Source organism: Rattus norvegicus, chromosome 20 (assembly GCF_036323735.1).
Source record: "Rattus norvegicus strain BN/NHsdMcwi chromosome 20, GRCr8, whole genome shotgun sequence".
In the NCBI taxonomy this organism is placed as follows: domain Eukaryota; kingdom Metazoa; phylum Chordata; class Mammalia; order Rodentia; family Muridae; genus Rattus; species Rattus norvegicus.
Genome location: NC_086038.1, coordinates 12,894,147 through 12,915,760, shown reverse-complemented (window position 1 = coordinate 12,915,760; position 21,614 = coordinate 12,894,147). Strand labels below are relative to the sequence as shown.

The window sequence follows — 21,614 nt, the reverse complement described above, 5'->3', positions numbered from 1 at the left end:
GTCATCAGGGCTCTGTGGGGCACAAGATAGGCCCTGTGGTTCCCTGCCTCCAACTATACAATGGCCTGGGTTCTAAGCTCGTCCCTGGGCCAGTGGGAGCTCCCTGTCACTGGCTCCCGTACACTGGCCTTGCGAGGCCCCACCTTGATGTGCTTGTTGCTGCAGTCCCTCAGCAATGGGTTGGGCAGGCTGGTACTGTGCCTCCTCCAGCTGTGGTAGACGCTAAGTACGACCTCCGCCAGGCCTGGGGGCCACTTCAGCAGGAACTTGTGGCCCATGCTCTTCAGGTAGCGCATCATGAGCTCCAGGACGCCCCCATTGGTCAGGTTCTCCATCAGGAACGCATGCACATCCTGCTTCTCTGTCCACACAAGGAAAACAACCTCACCAAGCGAACAGGCCCTCCCATGTCCTGTTCCTCTTCTCTTCGGAAGAGGACAGCGTGTGTCCTGCCTCCCTACTCAATCTAGGTGAAGAGAAGGCCATACAGAAGTGTTGATACCAGGCTACCAGGGTTCAATGCCGGCTCCAACACTTGTCAGTGCTGAGCAAGCCTCTCAAAGCTCGCATGTGTAAGATCAACAGCGAAAGGGCTGGCCAGGGCTGCATGTGCAGTGAATGAGATCGTACGCACGAACAGTTGTTGGGACACGGAATAAACAGAACCCATGTTAACACATTAAATTTACAAAGGCCAGCCTCTCAATCCAGTGTTCACAGCAGCACAGCACCTGGATCCCTCAGCTCACCACAGGCAGTTCCTTCACCAATTTTTTAAAATGATTGATTGATTGATTGATGATTTAATGTATGTGAGTACACTGTTGCTTTCTTCAGACACTCCAGAAGAGGGCATCAGATCCCATGACAGATGGTTGTGAGCCACCATGTGGTTGCTGGGATTTGAACTCAGGACCTCTGGGAGAGCAGTCAGTGCTCTAACCACTGACCCATCCCTCCAGCCCCCTCCGCTTTATTTTTAAAGACTTCCACCATCTGGGGTTATGAAACACCCCAGAACCAATTTGCAGACTGACAGAAGGAAGACTGTCCAGCAGTGACTGACCACACTGTCCATTCCTACCAGATTCCATGAATGTGGCTGAATCGAAGGACAGTCGATGAGGTCCCACGTTCGAGAAGCTCTCCAGTTTGGCTTCTGACTGAACTTCATAGTTGTTAAATGGATCATCTTCCTCCTCAGGGTCCAGTTTTCTTAACCTACATGAAACAAGCATGCTAAAATCACGAAAGCCATACCATACCGCTCACTGTGACAGAGCATCCCAGCTCCTCCTAGGAGAGCAACCACATCAAGCCAAGATAACTGAAACAGATGGGTGAGAGCATCCACAGCCAGAACCCCCAAGAGCTGCTCTTCTCTCCAGATTTCTGTGACTGATCGGTACCCACACCTGTTCATTTACAGCACCAACAGACGGCTGCGGGGCCAGACAGACAGACAGCATAAAGACAGGGAGTGGGCAGACCATAAGCAGGCACTCAGACACAAACGACCAAACAGGGATCACCACCGACAGAGTCACGGGGACTCTGCGCTGGAGAGCAGACTCAGAGGGAATGCTCTTCAGGCTGACAACAGGGAAGGGCTCACACGAGCAGACGCTCGAGACCAGGTCCTAAGGAGAACACAGATGTGCTGTGGGGACTCAGGGCTGCAGTGCGGGCACACACCACACCCATCCATCTAAGCTCCTCACATTGCAGCCACCACCCTACAGAGTCTTCTAAGGACCATGTTTTGGCCACCCCTGTAGCTTCCTCAGCTAGTACCTCTCTAGTATAACATTCAGGGCACCTATTTACTGCACATACACTCCGGCAAGACTCCAGAAAGCAAGCTATTATATTGTTATAGGAACACCCAAAGTAACGAACACTCAAACTTCACAGGAACTGACTCAAATAAAGCAAACACAGCTCCACATATACAAGGCAGGAGACGAGAGCCAGAGTATGAGAGCTGGGCTAAGAGGAAGACAGGATCACTCGGCTACATCACACTCTTTCCCTCTTCCAAAAACCAACTTTCCTGTACTGCACCTCAGGTGAAACTGGCAGACAGCACCACCTCTCTACCTTGGTCCTGCCTTAGCTGTGCACCACAAACAGCCCTGGCTCTAAGAGCTGTACCCTCATGGGAGGGAGGCTGGGAAGGAAACGACAAGTGGCGAAGTGCATTGCTATTAAATGGATGTGTACTTCTGCTACAGCTTGCACTGTACAGCTGCTCCTCTTGCACTGTCAGAGTCCCTACTGATATAAACTGTCACTGGTCAAAATGACAACCAAGACTTGAGATCTCTGGACGGAGTACTGATGAAACCCTCCTCAGGTAACAATGGAGGAAGACACAGGGGTGAGAGAGGAAGTCCTGGCAAGCCACGAGCATGCCCCCAGATGCTGTGAGGGGATGATGGACCAGAGCACATTACTTGCCCCTTCACTCTACCGGGAATGAAATGCGGAGCACCAGGAAGCAGGCCCGCTGGCACAGTAAGTCCTAGAAAGGCTCAGGATAGAGCGAGCGCCCGGGGCTTCTGAAGAAAAGCAAGGCCAAAGCAGGAGTGATAAAAACCTGGGATTCTTTGAGGAACATGGAGAACTGATCAAATGAAGGGGCAGGCTCTCCCTCCATCTTCTCAGAGTGCCATGGAGCCATGGCAACGTAAAGCCAGGCAGGCACAGGCCCACTGAAAGGCAGGTGGCTTCCTTCCAGGGGCTTCCACGAGCATCCCAGCGGCCCTGGATACCCCGAGAACACGTGGGTGTCCTGACTACGCTGCCCCAGCCCCTCTCTTTCATCCTGGGAGGACTCAGGAAGCAGCCAGTCAGTCACCAGGGGATAAACAGGCAGCTCCTGTACTCAGGAGCCGGGAAACCCACTCTGTATTCAAGCAAAGGTCCAGGGGAAGAAGGGGGCACCCGAGGGCAGGGGCAAACAGGCTGAAAAGTCACCAAGTGCCCAGTACCTGGACGGCAGGAACTTTACCAGAAGCCCCTGGAAATCCACCTTCTCTTCTTTTTTGCACTTGGTGTTGCGGACACGGGCAGACCTCCGCTTTGCTGTCTCCCCACTTTCCTCTAAAGTCTTCTTACGCTTCACCCCTTTTTTAGATTTATCTCCTCCGGAAACATCACCTTCACAAAGAATGACAAACTATTACACAATGGCGGGAGAGGACCCACTGGTCCCCTCTTTTACGATCCACCAACACCAGCATCTTCTCTAACAGTTCAACAACACGAAGTCCTGAGTCCCTAATGGTCGGTCATGCTCTTCCTGAGCCCAAAAGACCGCAGGTCAGGGCTCAGAACACTCGTACTAACAAGCTGTGAGAGCCTGCGGCCTGCAGGCAGTCTCCTGGGATGGGTGAATGAGTGGCACTACCCCCCCAATGCCCAATGAGGGGATTAGCTCGAGACCCATGAATTACACAGAGAACAAAGGAATGTCATGCAGCTGAGAGGACCAGCCAACCACGCTGCAGTCACTCTCTCCTGCCAGTGTTCTTTTGTACAGCGGCAGAAAAATCAGAAAACTGCATGGGAACTCCTGGAAAAAAAAAACTTTACAATTCCAGTGCTAATTAAAATGCACTACTGCACATGGTAATAATTTATGTTAATGTTTTCTATGGTCCAAGAACTAGGAATGCATCCACCTAGCAAGAAAGCAGGACCAACACCAAGGACAGCAAGGGGACGAGGTACCTTTTTTCTTTTGAGACAGGGTTTCTCTGTGTAGCCTATCCTAGAACTCACTCTATAGACAGGTTGGCCTAGAACTCGCTGAGATCTGAGTGCCTCTGCCTCCTGAGTGCTGATTAAAGGTGTGTGGCAGCACCACCAACACATGGCTGGGGGAGAGGCAGGTCCATGTCCTGGGGCCAGGATACAGTTTTTTACAAGGCTGGAGCTCTCATTTCCACTCAGACCATGCTCCACTTTATTTCTTAGACAGTCTTTCCCTGGCCCTGTAATACTAGTGAGCTCCTAAGATCCTCCTATCCCCACCTCCCCAGCAGTAAGACTCTAGGCCTCTGTCACTGCACTCAGCTCTTCATATAGCTGCTCGGGATTTGAACTCTGGTCCTCACACTCATAAAGCGAGTGCTTTACCAACTGAGCTCGTTCTCACTCAGGCCACAAAGACCAGCATGATATATCTCCCCGGAGATGCCAAGGCCTCCTGCTCTTACTCCTGCTGGGCTCCCCGTACATGGGCTCTTAAGAATGTGAGTCCACAAGGCCTGCTCACCCATAGGAGTGCCCGTGTCCAGCAGGCCAGGACTGTGCAGTGGGAAGCTGGTTGTGGTCACAGAGGTGTAGGAGAGCACAGGCTCGGCCACAGCAACAGTTGGATTGGTGCAAACAGGACTTGGCTGGACCACACTGACAGGAGTAACCACGACGGAGGGGGCTAGCAGCTGGCTGGGATCCTGGTAGTCAGACAGGTCAATCCTCTTGCCCAGGCTGGGCCTGGGAGGCTCACACGTGGTGAGGTGATTGTACATGGCAAGCAAGCTCTCTCCAAGGCACTTCCACCTGCAAAGACAGGTCCGCCATACCGGTCAGCACCTGCAGGGATTCAGCAGAGCTCCCAGGATCTTCACAGATCAGGGGACAGGCAGTCAGCGTTTATACTACTATAACGACAAAATACTGGATCCAACATGTGCTAAATGGAGAAGGCCAAGCCAGAGCAGGTGCAGAGACCAAGATCTTCCTGCTCCTCACCTCAGCCGAGACTCCTTGATGTTCTATGTCATTACACCATCCCCTATGAAGCAGGCAGGCAGTTACCAGCTTTTAAGAAACAACATGTAATCAGCATCAGGACTGCTCTGGAGAGGCCAGGAGAGGAGCTCTATACCAGTGGCAACGACTCTGAGTAAGGAGCCTACTGAGGGACAAGGGGTTTGGATTGCGACACTGATGGCAGACCATGCTAACTTTAGACTCAATAGCGTCACGGCAGAACCTGGACGCACAGTACGTATGCTTGAGACAGTCTCACTGCGGAGCCCCAGCTGGCTTCAAACTCACCGTGCAGTGCAATCCGGTCTGGAAACCAGAGAACTGGGCTTCAGCCTCCCCAGTTCTGGGATTTCAGGCGTGAGTTTGTCCATAATGCCAGAATTTTTAAAGCATTTTTTTTTTTTTTTTGGTTCTTTTTTTCGGAGCTGGGGACCGAACCCAGGGCCTTGCGCTTCCTAGGTAAGCGCTCTACCACTGAGCTAAATCCCTAGCCCCTTAAAGCATTTTTAATGCCAGAATGCAAAGCTTCCTACCCCAACTCCAGTGTACCACCAAACCAGCTCTCTGTCCAGGAAGGAGCTCTGTTATACATAACAGAGCTCACAAAGGCTATGCTGGGACCCATCTTAAAGAGGAACATCTATCTCATCTGGCCCTGGTATGAGCAGACTCAACAGCCATGAGCGTCCACCCTGTGACAAACGCTAGAGTCCCAGGTCCAAATGTTAATGTTCTTTCCCCTTCTCACAGAGAAGACTAGAAGGGACATTCCTGGTGTCAGGGTGAGCAGCTTACGCACTGGGCATGCTTAAAGAGCTAAGCGGCTTTTAGTAGTCTGCAAGCAGGTACAGGACTCCAGCTCTCTAGGCTCTGTGCACTCCCCTACCCTCCCATTGGCCCCAGGTCTAGCCTGGGGTTTCTCCCTCCTGGGCTGCCAACCTGACATCCCCGGAGAAACCAGACACTTACGTGAAGAAAGGGATGGGCTGCACTAGTTTCAGGTCTGGCTCCTTTTCCCGCACGATCAACGCCTGCCTCTTCTTCCGCAGCCCCAGAGCCTCGTCTACAATGGCCTGTGTCTCTGCTGCATTCACTGACACCTCGTGAACTGACATGTCACTGCAAGTGTGTAAGGTGGGGGATTAGAGTGTTAAAGCTAGAGCCAATGCTAACATTTTATAGACAGTGATACCCTTTAATCAGTAATTTGGTATTTCCTGAACAGAAATTACAACCGGACTGACCTCAAATGGACGGTTATCAGCCTTCGTACACCTACATACACTGGAAATCACACAGTTTGTTCCTTCCACAGTTTACATGGGGCAAAGAGTTTTCAGGTGTGTTAAAAGTTAGCACCTTTGTGTCTGAAGAGCCACAGGAAAGAAAAGATCGCCTGTTCCAACAAAGTTATTAAATAAATATGTTCATCAAAATCAATGGTGTCCCCAAATACAGAAAGATGGGGGTCTCAGGGTCTCAGGTGACCACTCGCAGCCTGAGATAAGACCAGAGCAGACGGTCGTGGTGGCTCCAGCAGGACTGTGTCATACAGCCACCACTCAAGAGACTTAAGGATCTCACCGAAACAGTAGTTCATTAAAGACATCATGAACACAGCGTAGGCTTATAGAGAACGACCTGAGAGGGGCCAGGGAACGCCTGACCAACAAGAAGGCTTTTCTGGCTAGAGAGACTGTGAAGGGGCACAGAGCTCAGAACGCTGCAGAGGAAACATCAGAGAACTGCAGTGCTAAGGAGAAACGTGCAAACATGGCCGAGGAGGTATCTGAGGATTTTCTACTCCTGTGATAAAATATGACTGCAAGTCAACTTGGGGAAGAAAGCGTTTACTTCCCTTATACAACCAGGTCTTCACTTATACATCCACAGGCCATGACTGAGGGACTCAGACACAGCAGGAAGCTGGAGGCAGGAGCTGATGCAGAGGCCATGGAAGGGTGCTGCTTACTCACTTGCTCCTCATGGCTTGCTCAGCTTGCTTTCTCAAAGAACCCAGGACCACCAGCCCACGGGTGGCACCACCAACAGTGAACTGGGCCCTCCCCCATCAATCACTAATTAAGAAAATGGCCTCCAGCCTCCCCTATAGCCTAATCTTAGGAAGGCATTTTCTCCATTGAGGTTCCCTTCTCTCAGATGAGACACAGAAGTAGACATAAGTAGACATAAAACCAGCAGCAAAGGAGGTTAATCTGTCAGAGACAGACTGAAGACACAGGATGCTCACACAAGGGCCAGGAGGAATCCCAGGGATCAGAAGCAGCTCTGACAAAAGGAGGCTGAGAGGGAAAAGCAAGAGGCAAAGGGAGAGAGGGAGGGCCCAGACTGCAGGGGCCTCTGGATGGTACAGGTAGGAGGGAGCTTTGCTCTGGGCATGGCAGGGGCTGGCATACAATCAGGGTGTGTTTGGGATACTGAATTTGAGCAGTACTGATAAAAAAATCTTGGCAGGATCTATGACCCTGAGTTCAATCCCTATCACCTAACTCCACCGAACAAAAAGCAAGCAGGTTAAAGCAAGCTAGTTGATGAGGACGGCCAGGTGATGAAGCCCTGGCGCTCAGGGTCTCCAATCACTCATACATCAGGGCAGTGAAGGGGATGACGGTTGCTCCTGATGCTTCCTAACCACACATGATGTGATGTAGGCTTTACCATTTGAGGAACATTCGGAGTGAGTCCTTTCGGAGACAAGGTTGCTCTTCAAAAATCTTCTCCTTGAGAACCAGGCCTTTGCTGTAGCGGCAGTCTTTCTCCAGTGCTTTGCAGATGAAGTAAAGACATGCTAGCAGGAAAACAAAACAAAACCAAACGAAACAGTTCAGGAGCTAAGACTGCCTTCAGAGCTCTAGCCTTGCTGGTCAACACTAGGACAAAGTTCCCACACTGGAATCAAAGAATGCACAACAGTGATGGTGGGACAGACCGTAAAGACTGCTGGGTCTAGAACAGACCAGAACAGCTGAGAACACCCAGTGCCAGAGGCAAACAGACTGTGTGACCTTCCTGTACAGCCCTGACCCCGAGATTCGAGATTGAATAACCACTGCAAAGAATGTCTAAGCTCCCACCATGGGCGCGCACTGACTAATGGGAAAACAGCCTTGACATCGGGACACCTCGGCTATGAGACTGACATTGCCACCCAGTGAGCCTAGGGGGCAGAGCATCAAATTACCCCTGAAGCTACTCACAATGAGATCTGCCTTCTCAAGTTCTGGGCTTATCTGGAACTTTTCACTCCCTTTCCTATGTCTCACTTTTGGGATAGACAAGGAAATGCTTATCCTACAAATGTCCACCTCTGTATTTTAGAGCACATAAACTCTCTGGCTTAACAGGCCCACGGGTAGAGAAGAATTCTGCTTCAGGATGAATTATACCTCTAGTGTCACATACGTGTGAGGTATTCCCACCTTCCCTCTTCTCTTCCAACCCCATCCCCATCAAGCAAGGAGGAGGCAGACCCAGGCACGATCTACTAGCACCCTGATCTTAAGGCTTAGACTTAACCTTAGCCTCCAAAGCTATGAGAAATAAATGTCTCCCGTAAGCTGCTCGATGTGGCAGGCATTGTGAGTTCAAGACCAGCCTGGATGACAGGAGACTTTTTCTCGGGGGTGGGGGGGGACAGCAGCCCAAAAAGACGGTACACAAAGGGAACAGGAGGAGTCCCTTAGAGATGTAACAGCTCGTCACAAACTGGTAACTTAAATGAGGACTGGGAAAGAGAATGAGTCAGGCATGCAAGGACCTCTCCACTCTCCCTTGGTTTGACAGAACGTCTACTAGCGTACCCAAGTCAACCTCCCTCCTCTGCCCGACTCACTTGTGTAATCGCTGAGGGTGTACAAAACAGTGATGAGGTTGTCCAAGCAGGGCCAGTGGTCAGGATTACACCGGAGCCCTTCCTCAAAAGCATGGCGAGCCAGGGGAAGTCGGATGAGCCTCAGGGCCACATGTCCAATCTTGTACCAAAGGTTGACGTCTGTGGAATCCAGCATCACGGCCTAAAAGCAGTGTAAGCAGAGGTTCATGTATGCACTGCATTAGATTTTACATTGAACACACAAGGTGGGGAGAAAAGGAACACGGCACTGGTCCAGCTGTTTAAATCACCTAGGAAAATGGCAAGGCAGTGTCCCTACTTACAACTAACAAAGCTGGCTCACTTTCCTAGAGTCACGTTTCCAAGACCCAGAGAAATGACACTTAAAGAGCCACATGATGGGCTGGAGAGATGGCTCAGTGGTTAAGAGCACTGATTGTTCTTCCAGAGGTCCTGAGTTCAAATCCCAGCAACCACATGGTGGCTCACAACCATCTGTAATGAGATCTGGTGCCCCCTTCTGGCGTGTCTGAAGACAGCTACAGTGTACTTATAATAAATAAGTAAATAAATCTTTAAAAAAAAAAAAAAAAAAGAGCCACATGAAACAGAGCTTGATGACTCATACCTGTGGTCCCAACACTCTGGAGGCTGAGGCAGGAGGACAGTAAGTTCAAGGCCAACGTGAGCTACAAAGTCTGTTTCAGGACAGCATAGGCTACATAATGAAATCCTCAAGACATACAAACTACATAATAAACCTGGCTGGATGCCCCTGTCTGCAATCCCACACTCGGGAAGAGGAGGGGGATCAGCCCTGGAATACAGGTCAACTACCTCACGAAACTTGTTTTTTTTTAAATGTTACAGGAGCTAATTTATTTAGCTTAGAACATTTTCTCAACATACTGTGCTAATGGAAACATCTGTGTGTCCCTTACATATTAATAAGTCAAGAAGCAAAAGAGGGCCTTGGGGGAAACTCCCCTGGTAAAGTGCTTGCCTAACAAACACAAGAACCCAAGTTTGATCCTCAAAACCCATGAACATGCTGACCATGCTTGTCCCTAGGGCTGGAGCGGCAGACACAGGTGACTCTCTGAGACCTACTGGCCAATCAGACGAGTTCTAAGTGTTGAGCTCATGGTCAGTAAGAGACCCTGAACTAAAATAGCTGGACGTGTTCCTGAGGCTGGCATTGACCTCTGGCATGTGCACACGCATACTCAAGGGGTGGAATTCCGGAGCTGCTGAAAGGGTGGCTCACAGGTCAGGAGTCCTATCTGCTCTTGCAGAGGACGGGATTCTGGTCCTCAGCCAGCTCACGACCACGGGTAACTCCAGCTCTGGGAGGCTCTGAAGCCAAAGCATTAGCAAATGCCCACACTCATACTCTCCCACACACACACACACACACATAATGAAACGACATACTAAACCTTTAAAGGATATCAAAAGAAGTAAAAGGAATAGAATTCAAAGAATAATACAGGCATCTAACAGAATTCCTGAAGAGCCAGAGAAGACCTTAGTCCTCATCACTGTTCCAACACTCATTAGCAGAATAAGCCTGGGTCCTCATCACTGAAATGAGGCTAGGTTCACCCTTCTCTCAAGATGGCAGAAGACTGATCTTGGCACACTATGGGACACACAACAGAGATGACAACAGAAATATCACCAGCGTCGTTATGACTAGAGTCCACCAGATACGGCTGTCAGGCTCCGGTCTTCACCCTAGATCACCACCTTGTTACCTGCTATGTGAGCCTCCAGCCTCAGCCCTGCCCGGCTTGGCCTACAGACAGGTCCCAAGGCCCAGGGTTAGCTCTGTCTCCTCTCACTAGCGAGATAATCAAGTGCACTGGAATAAGCCACATGATGGCAGAGGACTTGACACTCGTCCTCTGCACTGCAGCCCGTCTCAGTCTCTAACCCTGCCTGCCTTCCAGGCCTTTCTGTGGTCAATGCCTCGGGTTCAGGAGCCTGGCTGGGGGGACACCGCTACAAAGTCTCTTCAGGTAACAGGACCGCTTCATGTCCCTTCTTCATCAATTTCCTAAACAGGAAGTTTGAATACTACCATCTCCATACCTCCAAATAAAACTCCATGGCTGTCTCCAGGTCCTCCCGCTGGGCTGCCAGCTGGGCCAGGTTCTTATACGTAGAATATTTCAGTATCAGTCCAGGGTGCTTCAGCCCTTCCTTCTCATCTCCGGATGAAACTGCCTGAGAGGAGACAGAGGCAAAAGTGACACCACGGCCCTACAGCCGCAGCAAGCGACCGATAGGATGCTGGCTTCCTGCTTGAGACAGCTAGATCCGCTTCACCTGGAAATGAAGGTGCTACATATTGGGTCTAAGCAGACCCAATAGCTCTTTCACATAAAGAGAGGCCAAACCACCATGAAGCACTCTGCAGAAGGTTGGTGACAAAGAAAGACAGGGACCCCTCTCTACCACTGCTGCCATATCTGAATGCTCAGTTTAGCTGCTAACATTTATTGGTTCTGAAAACCCAGCCCAGCCAGTTCCCCCTATTCAGGGACAAGTGTTTTAAAAACAGAAACAGCAGCCAGGCATGGCAGTATGCACTTTTAATCACAACACTCAGGAGGCAGACACAGGCGGAACTCTGATAGTTACAGGCCTGTCTGTCCACAGAGAGTTCCAGGATAGCCAGCACTCATCACGCAGGAGGTAGGGGTAGGACAATCAGTCACTTCAAGGCTAGCTGTGGCTAGCTGTGGCTACATAGGCAGTTCAAGGCTAGCATGGACCACATGAAGCCCTGTCTCAAGAAAAAAACTAAAACCAAACAAACGTATGTTTTACACACGTTACACATATGTCCACATGTGTAAAACAGAGAGACAGACACTGAAAAGCACTGGGAAGGGTGGTGCATGCCTGTAATCCAAGCATCTAGGAGAACCCTGAGTTTCAAGCTAGTCTGGACTTCAAAGTGAGACTTTGTCTCAAAAAAACAAAGCCCAGACAACTAGTGCCTCACCTCTCGCAGCAGGCGAGCCTCCAGGAGTTCATGGTAGGCCTTGGCAGACTCCTCAAACCTGTCATGTTTCTGTAGATCCAGGGCCTTGTGGTATAGGGCAAAGGCTTCTGCTTCCTGAAAACCAAGATGGAGATGTTTTCACAATACACAAAACTTGATCCTTTTAAATCAAAAAAAAAAAAAAAAATGTATGTAAAGGGAAGGCTATGAGTGACTGCTAAATTAATTGTCAGCTACAGCCTCTACAGTCAAAGAAAATCTACTACTCAGTGTTCAGACCTCATTACTGGAAAGAGTCCTGCACACACACACATGCACCAGGGGTGGGAGTCGGGGGTGGACAAGGGACAACAACACAAAGAGCAGGGCACACAGTTCTCAGTGTGGCTGTCTCCTGCATGAAACAAGTTCAACGCAAGGTAGAGAGCCAGCCATCTTCACCATGCCATCCCCACTTACAACTCCACTAAGGACACAGTGGAATTCATTTAAAATAAGCATCGAGAGCTTCCTCGGAAGAAGATCTCACACTGCATACCTGAGCCTCCTTTGTCTGGATTTTGTGACTTTTAAAGCTTCCTTCATGGTCATCTTCAATTGTGGAGCTGGCATTTAAGGCTGCAATTCGAATCTAGAAATGAATTCAGAGGAATAGCAGCACAGTGCTCAGATGAATACAATCTATGCTTCAGAATATACACTCAGCTATGAAAAACTGTGGAGAAAGAACCACCAACAATCACCCCGAGGAAAACTCCAGGATGAGAATTTGTCTCTGGGACACCAACCAAGAGTGGAAAGTATATCCTGGACACTGTCCCCCACAAAGAGAACACAGGCTGGGAGCCTCAATTTCTACTCAACACAGAAGACCAGGATATTATAGTAACAACTCCAATAAAACACATCAATTTCGTGTCTTTGCATCAGTGTGACTGATGACTTACAAGCAGCAGCCAGACAAGCATCCTCACCCACAGGTGCACCAACAGCCTTCCAGGAAGAAAGGCTGCACGGGACAAATGCCCCTAACCCCAGGAGCAGAGTGACAAACACTGTCACCAACAACATAGGCCTTACCATATTCAGAGATTCAGCGCCACCACGGAGGATCACTTCCCATCACTGGTGGGGGATGTGCCAGTTGACAGTCCCTAAAGAGGATACAGGACAAAGGGGTTCAGAAGAGCCAGGAATGGCACAGTACTCGGGCCCACCTCTGTCTCAGAAATATTAGGAAAAAAACAAACAAACAAACAAACAAACAAACAAGAAGACAAACCAGTTTGAAGGCTATAAAAGATGATGGGATTGGTAAGACAGTAGAGAAATTAAAACTTCCTATGTTGCTCCTGGAAATATAAAACAGTCCCTATGGAAAACACATTGGCAGGTTCTCAAAATCCCAGACAGAATTAGCCTATGATCTGGAACCCTACTCCTATGCACCCACTCAGAGGAAAAGAAAACATGTCCACAACAAAACCTGCTTATAAACGGGCACAGCATTATTCTAAGAGCTAAAAGGTGGGGCCACAGGACATCCATAATGAATAAACTGTGGAAAGTCTTTGAGGAACAGCCTCCATTCACAGAGAGTAACACCCTGGAGCACGCACGTGAAGAACCTGTAACACTAAGCCAAACGATCGATGTCGTATGCAAAGTAGTCAACAGTGTCTGCAACCAGGTGTGCGGCATCTCTGGAATAGACGAAATCGATCAGCAGGGAAGGAGAATGCCGACATCAGGCTGTGCCCTGCCCTAAGGCTATACTGTGTAAAATACAGGTTTTTTATAGGCTGTGCCTTGCCCTCAGAAACTCCATTTTACAAGCAGCTTTGACTCCCATTTTGAGAATGGAGAATGGCTATTCATGGTGAACATGTGAACTGCACATCTGTCTAACACAAGCCACACAACACAGACAGATAAATGACTTATTTCTGGGAGTAGAAAGGTTGCCACCTTATAAATGTATGAGGTGACCTAGGACTGTAGGAGCACATGAGCATAGTAAAGTGTTACCAGGAAAACTAGGCCCAAGAATGTACCAGACACACCAAACTAAGGAAAAAGGTTGACACCCACCTAGCACAGCACTGGCAAGAGCCCCCTTCCAACCTATCATCTGACCATCTGCCGTGTCAGGCAGGGCACTCCCAACTTTCCCAGGAGCTTCAGTTCAGAACTGTGACCTGCTCTCCAGTTTTTCTGGACTACTGTCCATGTGTCCATTTGATCACACAAACCCAGTACTGCCCCTTCCCCTCTCCCCTCTGCAGCTTCGCTTCTCAAACCCAGGTCCAGCAGCAGTCTGACCCACAACAGCTTTCACGGAGGTGACTCTGTTTCTATCAACTTCCTTACTTCTCAGGAAATCTCTTAAACTGTGCTGTGGTCTCTTAACCCTTGAGAGCAGCCCTGGAACGTGTGTGTGTGTGTGTGTGTGTGTGTGTGTGTGTGTGTGTGTGTGTGTCCCCTAGGAGTGTTTCCTTGGTTCCCTGGGATGTTTTCCCACTCAGCTGGATTCAGGGTACTTTGAGCTCGGTCTCCTCCAGGAGGAGCATTCTCCTGGAAGCCTTGCTTTCTGCCTCCAGGCTGAGAGAGGGCAGTGAAGCAGTCAACACCCCAAGCCGCACATGGTTAAAATCACGGTGATTCCCTAACCTGGACATGTCACGTGCATGAAGTAGAACTGGGGCTCGGCACCAGGTGTTTGCTGCACTTCTCCTGTGGAGAGGAGTGAAGGCATCCTTTGCCAGAGGCATGCTCTTGTATGGAGACAGTCCCCATAGCAAAAGGTTGCTGTGTAATTCGTAATGTGTACCCTAAAGTTAATATTAGTAACTAGCATGAGAGAAAAGAATCTGTGTTCACCTCAGCCACAGTTATCAAGGAAAGTGGCCATGTGTGTACCTGGTACCTGAGGTGTTGTTGTAAAAATATAAAAATAAAAGAGTAGTAGTCTTTCACCCTGCTAGGTCCTGCACCTCGGTGCCCCAAAATATCTGCTAGATATCTTGGCGGAAACACATCCCAGCCTCGAACTTTCCTACACTCAAACCCTCCTTAAAAGAGCACACAACACAGTAATCTTAGATCCAATTGATAAGATATAATTGCCCACTTAAACATACAAAGCCCGGTACCATCCATCCCTTAGGAACATTGATAACAACCTGTAAATACACAGAGCAGAATATCTTACTATGAGTGCACTGTCGCTGTCTTCAGACACACCAGAAGAGGCATCTGATCCCATTACAGGTGGTTGTGAGCCACCATGTGGTTGCTGGGAATTGAACTCAGAACCTTGGGAAGAGCAGTCAGTGCTCTTAACCACTGAGCCATCTCTCCAGCCACAGAGCAGAATCTTAACATCACCTGCCATGGCTTCTCCCTTCTCTCTCTCTCCTCTGTCTCCTCCTTTCTCTCCTAGTCTCTTCCTCTTCCTTCAAACTTCTCTCCCACCCATCCTTCCTTCTCCTCCAATGACAGGCCTCCTTCTATCCTGTACCTGCCTCACCTGTACTTTACAAATTCAATGGAGAGGTGGTTCTGGTGAAGTCACCTGAGTTCTGAGTCCGAGACTAGGCAGCTGTCCTTGGGGCAGTGGAATTAGCATCAAAATACAGAAAACTCCAGGGCAAACCACAACACGGAGGAAGTAAGAAACCATCAGATTCCCCTGACCTGAGTTACAGACGGTTGTGAGCTACCATGTGGGCTCTGGGAAGCAAACCCAGAAAACTGAAAAGTAATAAGTGCTCTTCACTGGTGAGCCATCACCACAACCTACAAGTTTACTCTTTAAAGTTATTTTCTTTATTTATTAAAGAAAGTCTTTTTGAAACTTAAAAAAAAAAAGAAAAAAGAAAAGTGGGAGCACCTGGCAAACTGGTGCCATTGAAACAGCCACACCTTGTGACTTTATTATCACCACTATTTTATTATTGTTGTCTTTGGCATTACGAACGAAAAGCATTTGTTGTTCACACTGTGAACGCAGAGATTCTGCTATTCACTGGGAAAACCTATTTCTAGTTATGGGGTGGCTCAGCCCTAGAACACACTCCTAATCCAAGAGCTTTCTGGTTTTTATAAACAGGATTAAATAAAGTCAACCATAGGTCAAGAGGAGGAGCAAGCAACCAGTGGACAGGGAAGAACATAGAGAAAAACCATAGAGAGGAAGTCAGGAGGACAGATAGTGAGGCACACAGGAAGTAGAAGGGAGGGACATTCAATTTGAGGGATTTTGAGACAAAGTGGAGAAAGAGAACTTATTTTTCTCTTCGGGACATTGACTGAGGGGGAAGGTCAGCTGAGCGCTCTCTCTGCCTCTCTGAGCGAGCAGGCTTTCCCCCTAGCACATGGCTACCAAGACTTTATTGGCAAAATCTAACATTTGACATTTTATTAAGACAACAACAAATTTTCATGTATGTTTTTTACACAGTGTGCTCAGAACAAAGAAGGGGTGACTGGAGAATACTGTGGCTTGAGTATTATTATACCCTCCAAAACTAACACTGAAATCTGGTTCCTAATGTAACAGTGCGGCAAGATAATGGGGCTGGGACCAAGAGAGAGTTCAGTGCTAAGGAGTACTCAGCTCCAGTAGAGGACACAGGCTCAGTCCCCCTGTCAGGCAACTCACAACCACCTGTAACTCCAAGTCCAGAAGATGTGACACCCTCTTCTAGCCCCGTGGGGCACCTGCACCATTTGCATATACACATATACCCATACACATACTAAAAATCAGAAATCTCATGTCTGACCCCAGTGCTCCTGTAGCAAGACAGGAGATACCCTGGAAGCTCACAGGCCCCGGCTGGCCAGCCTGATAAACACAACAGCAAACAAGAGAGACCTTGATTTCAAAACAAGGTGAAGGGCTAGAGAGATGACTCAGCCTGAAAAGGCACAAGCTTTAACAACCCGAGTTCAATCCCCAGAACCCACATAAATATGGAAAAGAAACCAACCTCCACCCAGCTGTCCCCTGACCCCTGCATGTATACTGTGGCAAGTGTATGCCCACCTGCCTTAGTTTGGGTTTCATTACTATGAAGAGGTACCACAACCACAGGAACTCTTATAAGGAACAACATTTAATTGGGGCTGGCTAACAGTTTCAGAGGTTCAGTCCACTGTCACTGTGGGAAGCATGGGAGGGCAGGCAGACATGGTGCTGGAGAAGGAGCCAAGAATTCATTTTGATCCACAGGCAGAAGGGGACTGTGTTAGTGGATATAGCTTGAGTACTGAAGATACCAAAGCCCACCCCCACAGTGACACACTTCCTCCAACAAGGCCATGCCCTCTAACAGTGTCACTCCCCATGGCCAAGCATTCAAACACAAGAGTCTATGGGGGCCATTCCTATTCAAACCACCACACCATCCAACACACACACACACACACACACACACCTTTCCATATACGTTATTAAAACCAAGAGAGTTCTGATCAAAGCCTAAGGGCTGAGACTCCAATGATAAAGTTTGCTGTGCAAATATGAGGTCCTGAGTTCAGAGCTCCAGCATCATCTGTAAGCCTAGAACTAGGGAGCAGAGACAAGAAGACCCCTGGAGCTCTCAGGCCACCTAGTCTAGCTACTGATAAGTCAAGGTTCAGTGAGAGATCCTGTCTTTTTTTTTAATATTTATTTATTTATTTTATGTATACAAGCACAGTGTAGCTAGCTGTCTTCAGACACACCAGAAGAGGGCATCAGATCTCATTACAGATGGTTGTGAGCCACCATGTGGTTGCTGGGAATTGAACTCAGGACCTCTGGAAGAGCAGTCGGAGCTCTTAACCGCTGAGCCATCTCTCCAGCCCGAGAGATCCTGTCTTAAAAAATGAAGCGGGGTTGGGGATTTAGCTCAGTGGTAGAGCACTTGCCTAGCAAGCGCAAGGCCCTGGGTTCGGTCCCCAGCTCCGAAAAAAAGAAAAAAAAAATGGAGCATGACTTCCAATACTCATCAATGACCTACACACACACACACACACACACACACAGAGAGAGAGAGAGAGAGAGAGAGAGAGAGAGAGAAATATACACACAAACCTGTATACACATGCAAGCAATACACACATATGCTTATATAAATACATATGTATGTGTGTACGTGGGCCATTATTCACTACTGTCAACAACAAGGAGGAAGAGCCATCTATTTAAAATTGTTTAAGTATAATGGACAACACTGCAGGTGTCATGGCCAGCAAGCAGGAAGATTAAGCTCACGTATAGCCTGAGCTATATATAAAGTGAGACCCTGTCTACATTAACAAAAGCAAATCAATCTAAAATAAAAGAAACATAACAATATAAAAATGAAAACGATTACGTCATCTAAGTGGAAAGAGTCATCAGTTATTTCCATACAGACACAGCATAGCATTTAAAAGCGCTGGCTGTGCTGGCTGCTCCAGCCGAGGACCAAGGTTTAGCTCACATATCAGGTGGCTCACAACCTCCTGTAACCCAGTTCCGTGGGATCCAGTGCCCTCTTCTGGCCTCTGCAGGTACTGTATGCTCATGGTGCGCATATAGTCAAGCAGGTACACAATAAGGTAATTTAAAATGAATTTATTCTTCAGATTAAAAAATGATCAAATTCAATAGCGATAAGCAAGAACAACCAAAAATCTTTTGAAAAAGATGCAAAAAGAAGAATAACTTCTTATCATGATAAAATAGAAATGTATACCTTGGTTCTGAAGCCAGAAGAGTATTTAATGGAAAGCACTTCACACATTTCCATTGCTATCAGGGATAAAGTCAGATGACCACTACCTCTGCTATTATCCACTACGGCACTAGGGCGATCGGCCAATGCAGTGCGGACAAGAAAAGCAAACTGAGGTTTAAGCATGGGTATAAAGGTTACATTTACTCTCACCACTGTAACCCCAGCAATGGAAGGCTGAGGCAGTAGACTGTGGGCTCACAGCTGGCCTGGGCTATATGGTGAGATTCTATGTTAAAAAAAAAGAGTTGACTAAGAAGTAAAAGTGTTACTAATTAGGTGACAGTGACATATGCCTTTAATTCCAGCACTCTAGAGGTTGAGGCAGGTGGGTCTTTCTGAGTTCAAGGCCAGCCAGCCTGGTCTACAGAGTGAGTTCCAAGACAGGGGACACAAAGAAATCCTGTCTTGAAACAACGACAAGACCAAAATAAAGCAAAACAAAACAAAGAAACAAAAAGAAACCCAAGAAAAGTGGTACTAATTGCCAATAATAAAACAGAATACCTTTTTAAAAAATCCACTAACCCATACACTAATAAAAGAACTCAGTAACAGAGCACAACACACCATTAGTACATACACAGTAAGCCATTAGTACACACACAGTAAGCCATTAGTACACACACAGTAAGCCATTAGTACACACACAGTAAGCCATTAGTACACACACAGTAAGCCATTAGTACACACACAGTAAGCCATTAGTACACACACAGTAAGCCATTAGTACACACACAGTAAGCCATTAGTACACACACAGTAAGCCATTAGTACACACACAGTAAGCCATTATTAGTACATACAGAGTAAGCCATTAGTACATACACAGTAAGCCATTAGTACACACACAGTAAGCCATTAGTACACACACAGTAAGCCATTAGTACACACACAGTAAGCCATTAGTACACACACAGTATACCATTAGTACACACACAGTAGCCATTAGTACACACACAGTAAGCCATTAGTACACACACAGTATACCATTAGTACATACACAGTAGCCATTAGTACACACACAGTAAGCCATTAGTACATACAGAGTAAGCCATTAGTACATACACAGTAAGCCATTAGTACATACACAGTAAGCCATTAGTACATACAGAGTAAGCCATTAGTACACACACAGTAAGCCATTAGTACACACAGTAAGCCATTAGCTAATGAGTACAGAGTTGGAGCCTGGCTCAGCAGAGAAGAGCATCGAGTACTCTAGCAGAGGACACAGTTTGGTTCCCAGCACCAACATCGGGTAGGTCCAGCCATCTGTAACTCCAGCTCCTGAAGAGCTGGTGCACTCTCCAGGCTTCCCTGGACATCTACATCCCGTGAACATACACGCACACAGACCTACACACACACACAGACCTACACACATACGTAATTTTAAAATTAAAATAATTTACAGATTAATATAAAAATCGATGTATACATATAAGCAAATATCCCATTCACAGGAGCAACAAGATGAAGTCCTCAGTAAGAGATCCGCATCGTATGCAGGGAAAATTGTAAAGCACAACTCAAAGTGTGAACATGAATGCAATGGACTTCTCCTCAGGTAGGGCTCAGCTATGCGAAGGTGTCCCAATAGAAACACCAAGACAAGATGGCACTAAGCACCATTCAGAAAAACCTAGGAACAAAGTATAAAAAAAAACCTTCTAAGAAGGGTATAAGCTTTAACCAATATTATAAACACAAAATATACACACACAGTAAGCCATTAGTACACACACAGTAAGCCATTAGTACGCACAGTATATTAGCACAGGCTACATAAAGCCTTAATGGCTGAAACTAGAGGTACCAACCAGTACATGCAGCAACAAAGAGATTAGGTCCAGAACTGTGTTCAAGTGTGTATGTGCTACGGTTTAGGGTCAATTTCAGCCTGCTCCCCAAAAGGTTCCTGGACCTCAGTGGGGCAACGCTGGCACACAGTGTGACCTTGAAGAGGTGGTGCTTATGGTAACTCGGGCTTGGCAGGCAGCAAACACCGTCACCAGCTTCGAGGTGGCTAAGATGGTAAAGGAACCTGAGTTCTATCCCTGGAATATGCACAAAGCTGTCCTCTGACCTCCAGTTGCTGCTGTGGCACTCACGCCCCACACACCCCTCAGACAGAAGAGAACCTATCAATCAAATACTTTTTTTTTTAAAGCTGGGCTTGCTGTCCCATCATCCCAGCATTCAGGAGAAAGAGGCACTGGGAGACGGTGCAAGTTCAAGGGCATCCTTCTCACAAAATTTACTTCATCATATACTTTAGCCACATAGCCTGAAGATAATTTTACATAAAATGTTTAATAACTTGTACAAGAGTCAAAGTTTCATGATGCAGAATTTCCACAGTCATCTCTGCACTCAAAGAGTTTTGGACTTGGGTGAAATTCAGATTTTCAAATTGGGGTGTTTAATCTATAATCATTTATCAATTCCCAGCCTAGCTGTTGCAGTTTTCTAAGAATAACACATTAATCATTTTAAATTATCAAGACAACCCCCACCTCTTTCTTTTTTCTCTTTTTTTTTTTTTTTTTTTGGTTCTTTTTTTCGGAGCTGGGGACCGAACCCAGGGCCTTGCGCTTCCTAGGCAAGCGCTCTACCACTGAGCTAAATCCCCAACCCCCTTCTTTTTTAAAACACAGAATTTACGTAGCACCAGCTGACTGGGCCTGGACTTGCTATATAGACCAGGCTGCCTGGAATTTACAGAACCACATGCCTCTTCCTCCTAAGGTCCGAGACTAAAAGCATGCACCGACATAGAGGGTCTGTTTCCAAACTCTTTGAAGAACAGTTTCCATTGCTCAAGATCATAATAAAGAAAAGCACTTTAAGCCCCTCAGAACTGTCATCCAGTTAATGATAAGCAACAAAGGGGCCTCCTAGGGTCTAGGAGCCTGGGGATCTTTTTTGGGGGGAGGGGGGAGGATAAGGGAGTTTTCAAGATAGGGTCTCGCTATGACTGTCCTGGAACTTGCTCTGTAAACCAGGTTGGCCTTGAACTCAGAGATCTGCCTGTCTCTGCCTCCAGAGAGCTTGGGATTAAAGACACAAGCCACTACACCTGGTGTGATGGTTTGCATATGCTTAGCCCAAGGAGTAGCACTATTTGGAAGTGTGGCCCTGTTGGAGGTGTGTCACTGTGGGCATAGGCTTCAAGACCCTAGTCCTAGCATCTTGG

General features: G+C 47.6%; 1 protein-coding gene across 5 annotated transcripts in view; it reads right to left on the bottom strand.

The window, feature by feature from the left end:
• The window catches only part of Cabin1 (calcineurin binding protein 1), a 122,052-nt gene that overhangs the window by 99,041 nt on the left and 1,397 nt on the right, over positions 1-21,614 (bottom strand). For all 5 annotated transcript variants that reach the window (XR_005497345.2, XM_039099132.2, XM_063279580.1 and 2 more), the window contains exons 2-12: positions 12,729-12,802; positions 12,187-12,279; positions 11,649-11,762; positions 10,730-10,864; positions 8,636-8,816; positions 7,462-7,591; positions 5,752-5,901; positions 4,283-4,569; positions 2,994-3,162; positions 1,085-1,221; positions 144-361 (exon numbers count right to left, since the gene is read on the bottom strand). Coding sequence is in view for 4 of the 5 variants with exons in the window: in XM_039099132.2 (XP_038955060.1) it covers positions 144-361; positions 1,085-1,221; positions 2,994-3,162; positions 4,283-4,569; positions 5,752-5,901; positions 7,462-7,591; positions 8,636-8,816; positions 10,730-10,864; positions 11,649-11,762; positions 12,187-12,279; positions 12,729-12,731 (1,617 nt within the window). In the remaining variant the exon portion in view is untranslated. The remainder of the gene's footprint in view (positions 1-143; positions 362-1,084; positions 1,222-2,993; positions 3,163-4,282; positions 4,570-5,751; positions 5,902-7,461; positions 7,592-8,635; positions 8,817-10,729; positions 10,865-11,648; positions 11,763-12,186; positions 12,280-12,728; positions 12,803-21,614) is intronic.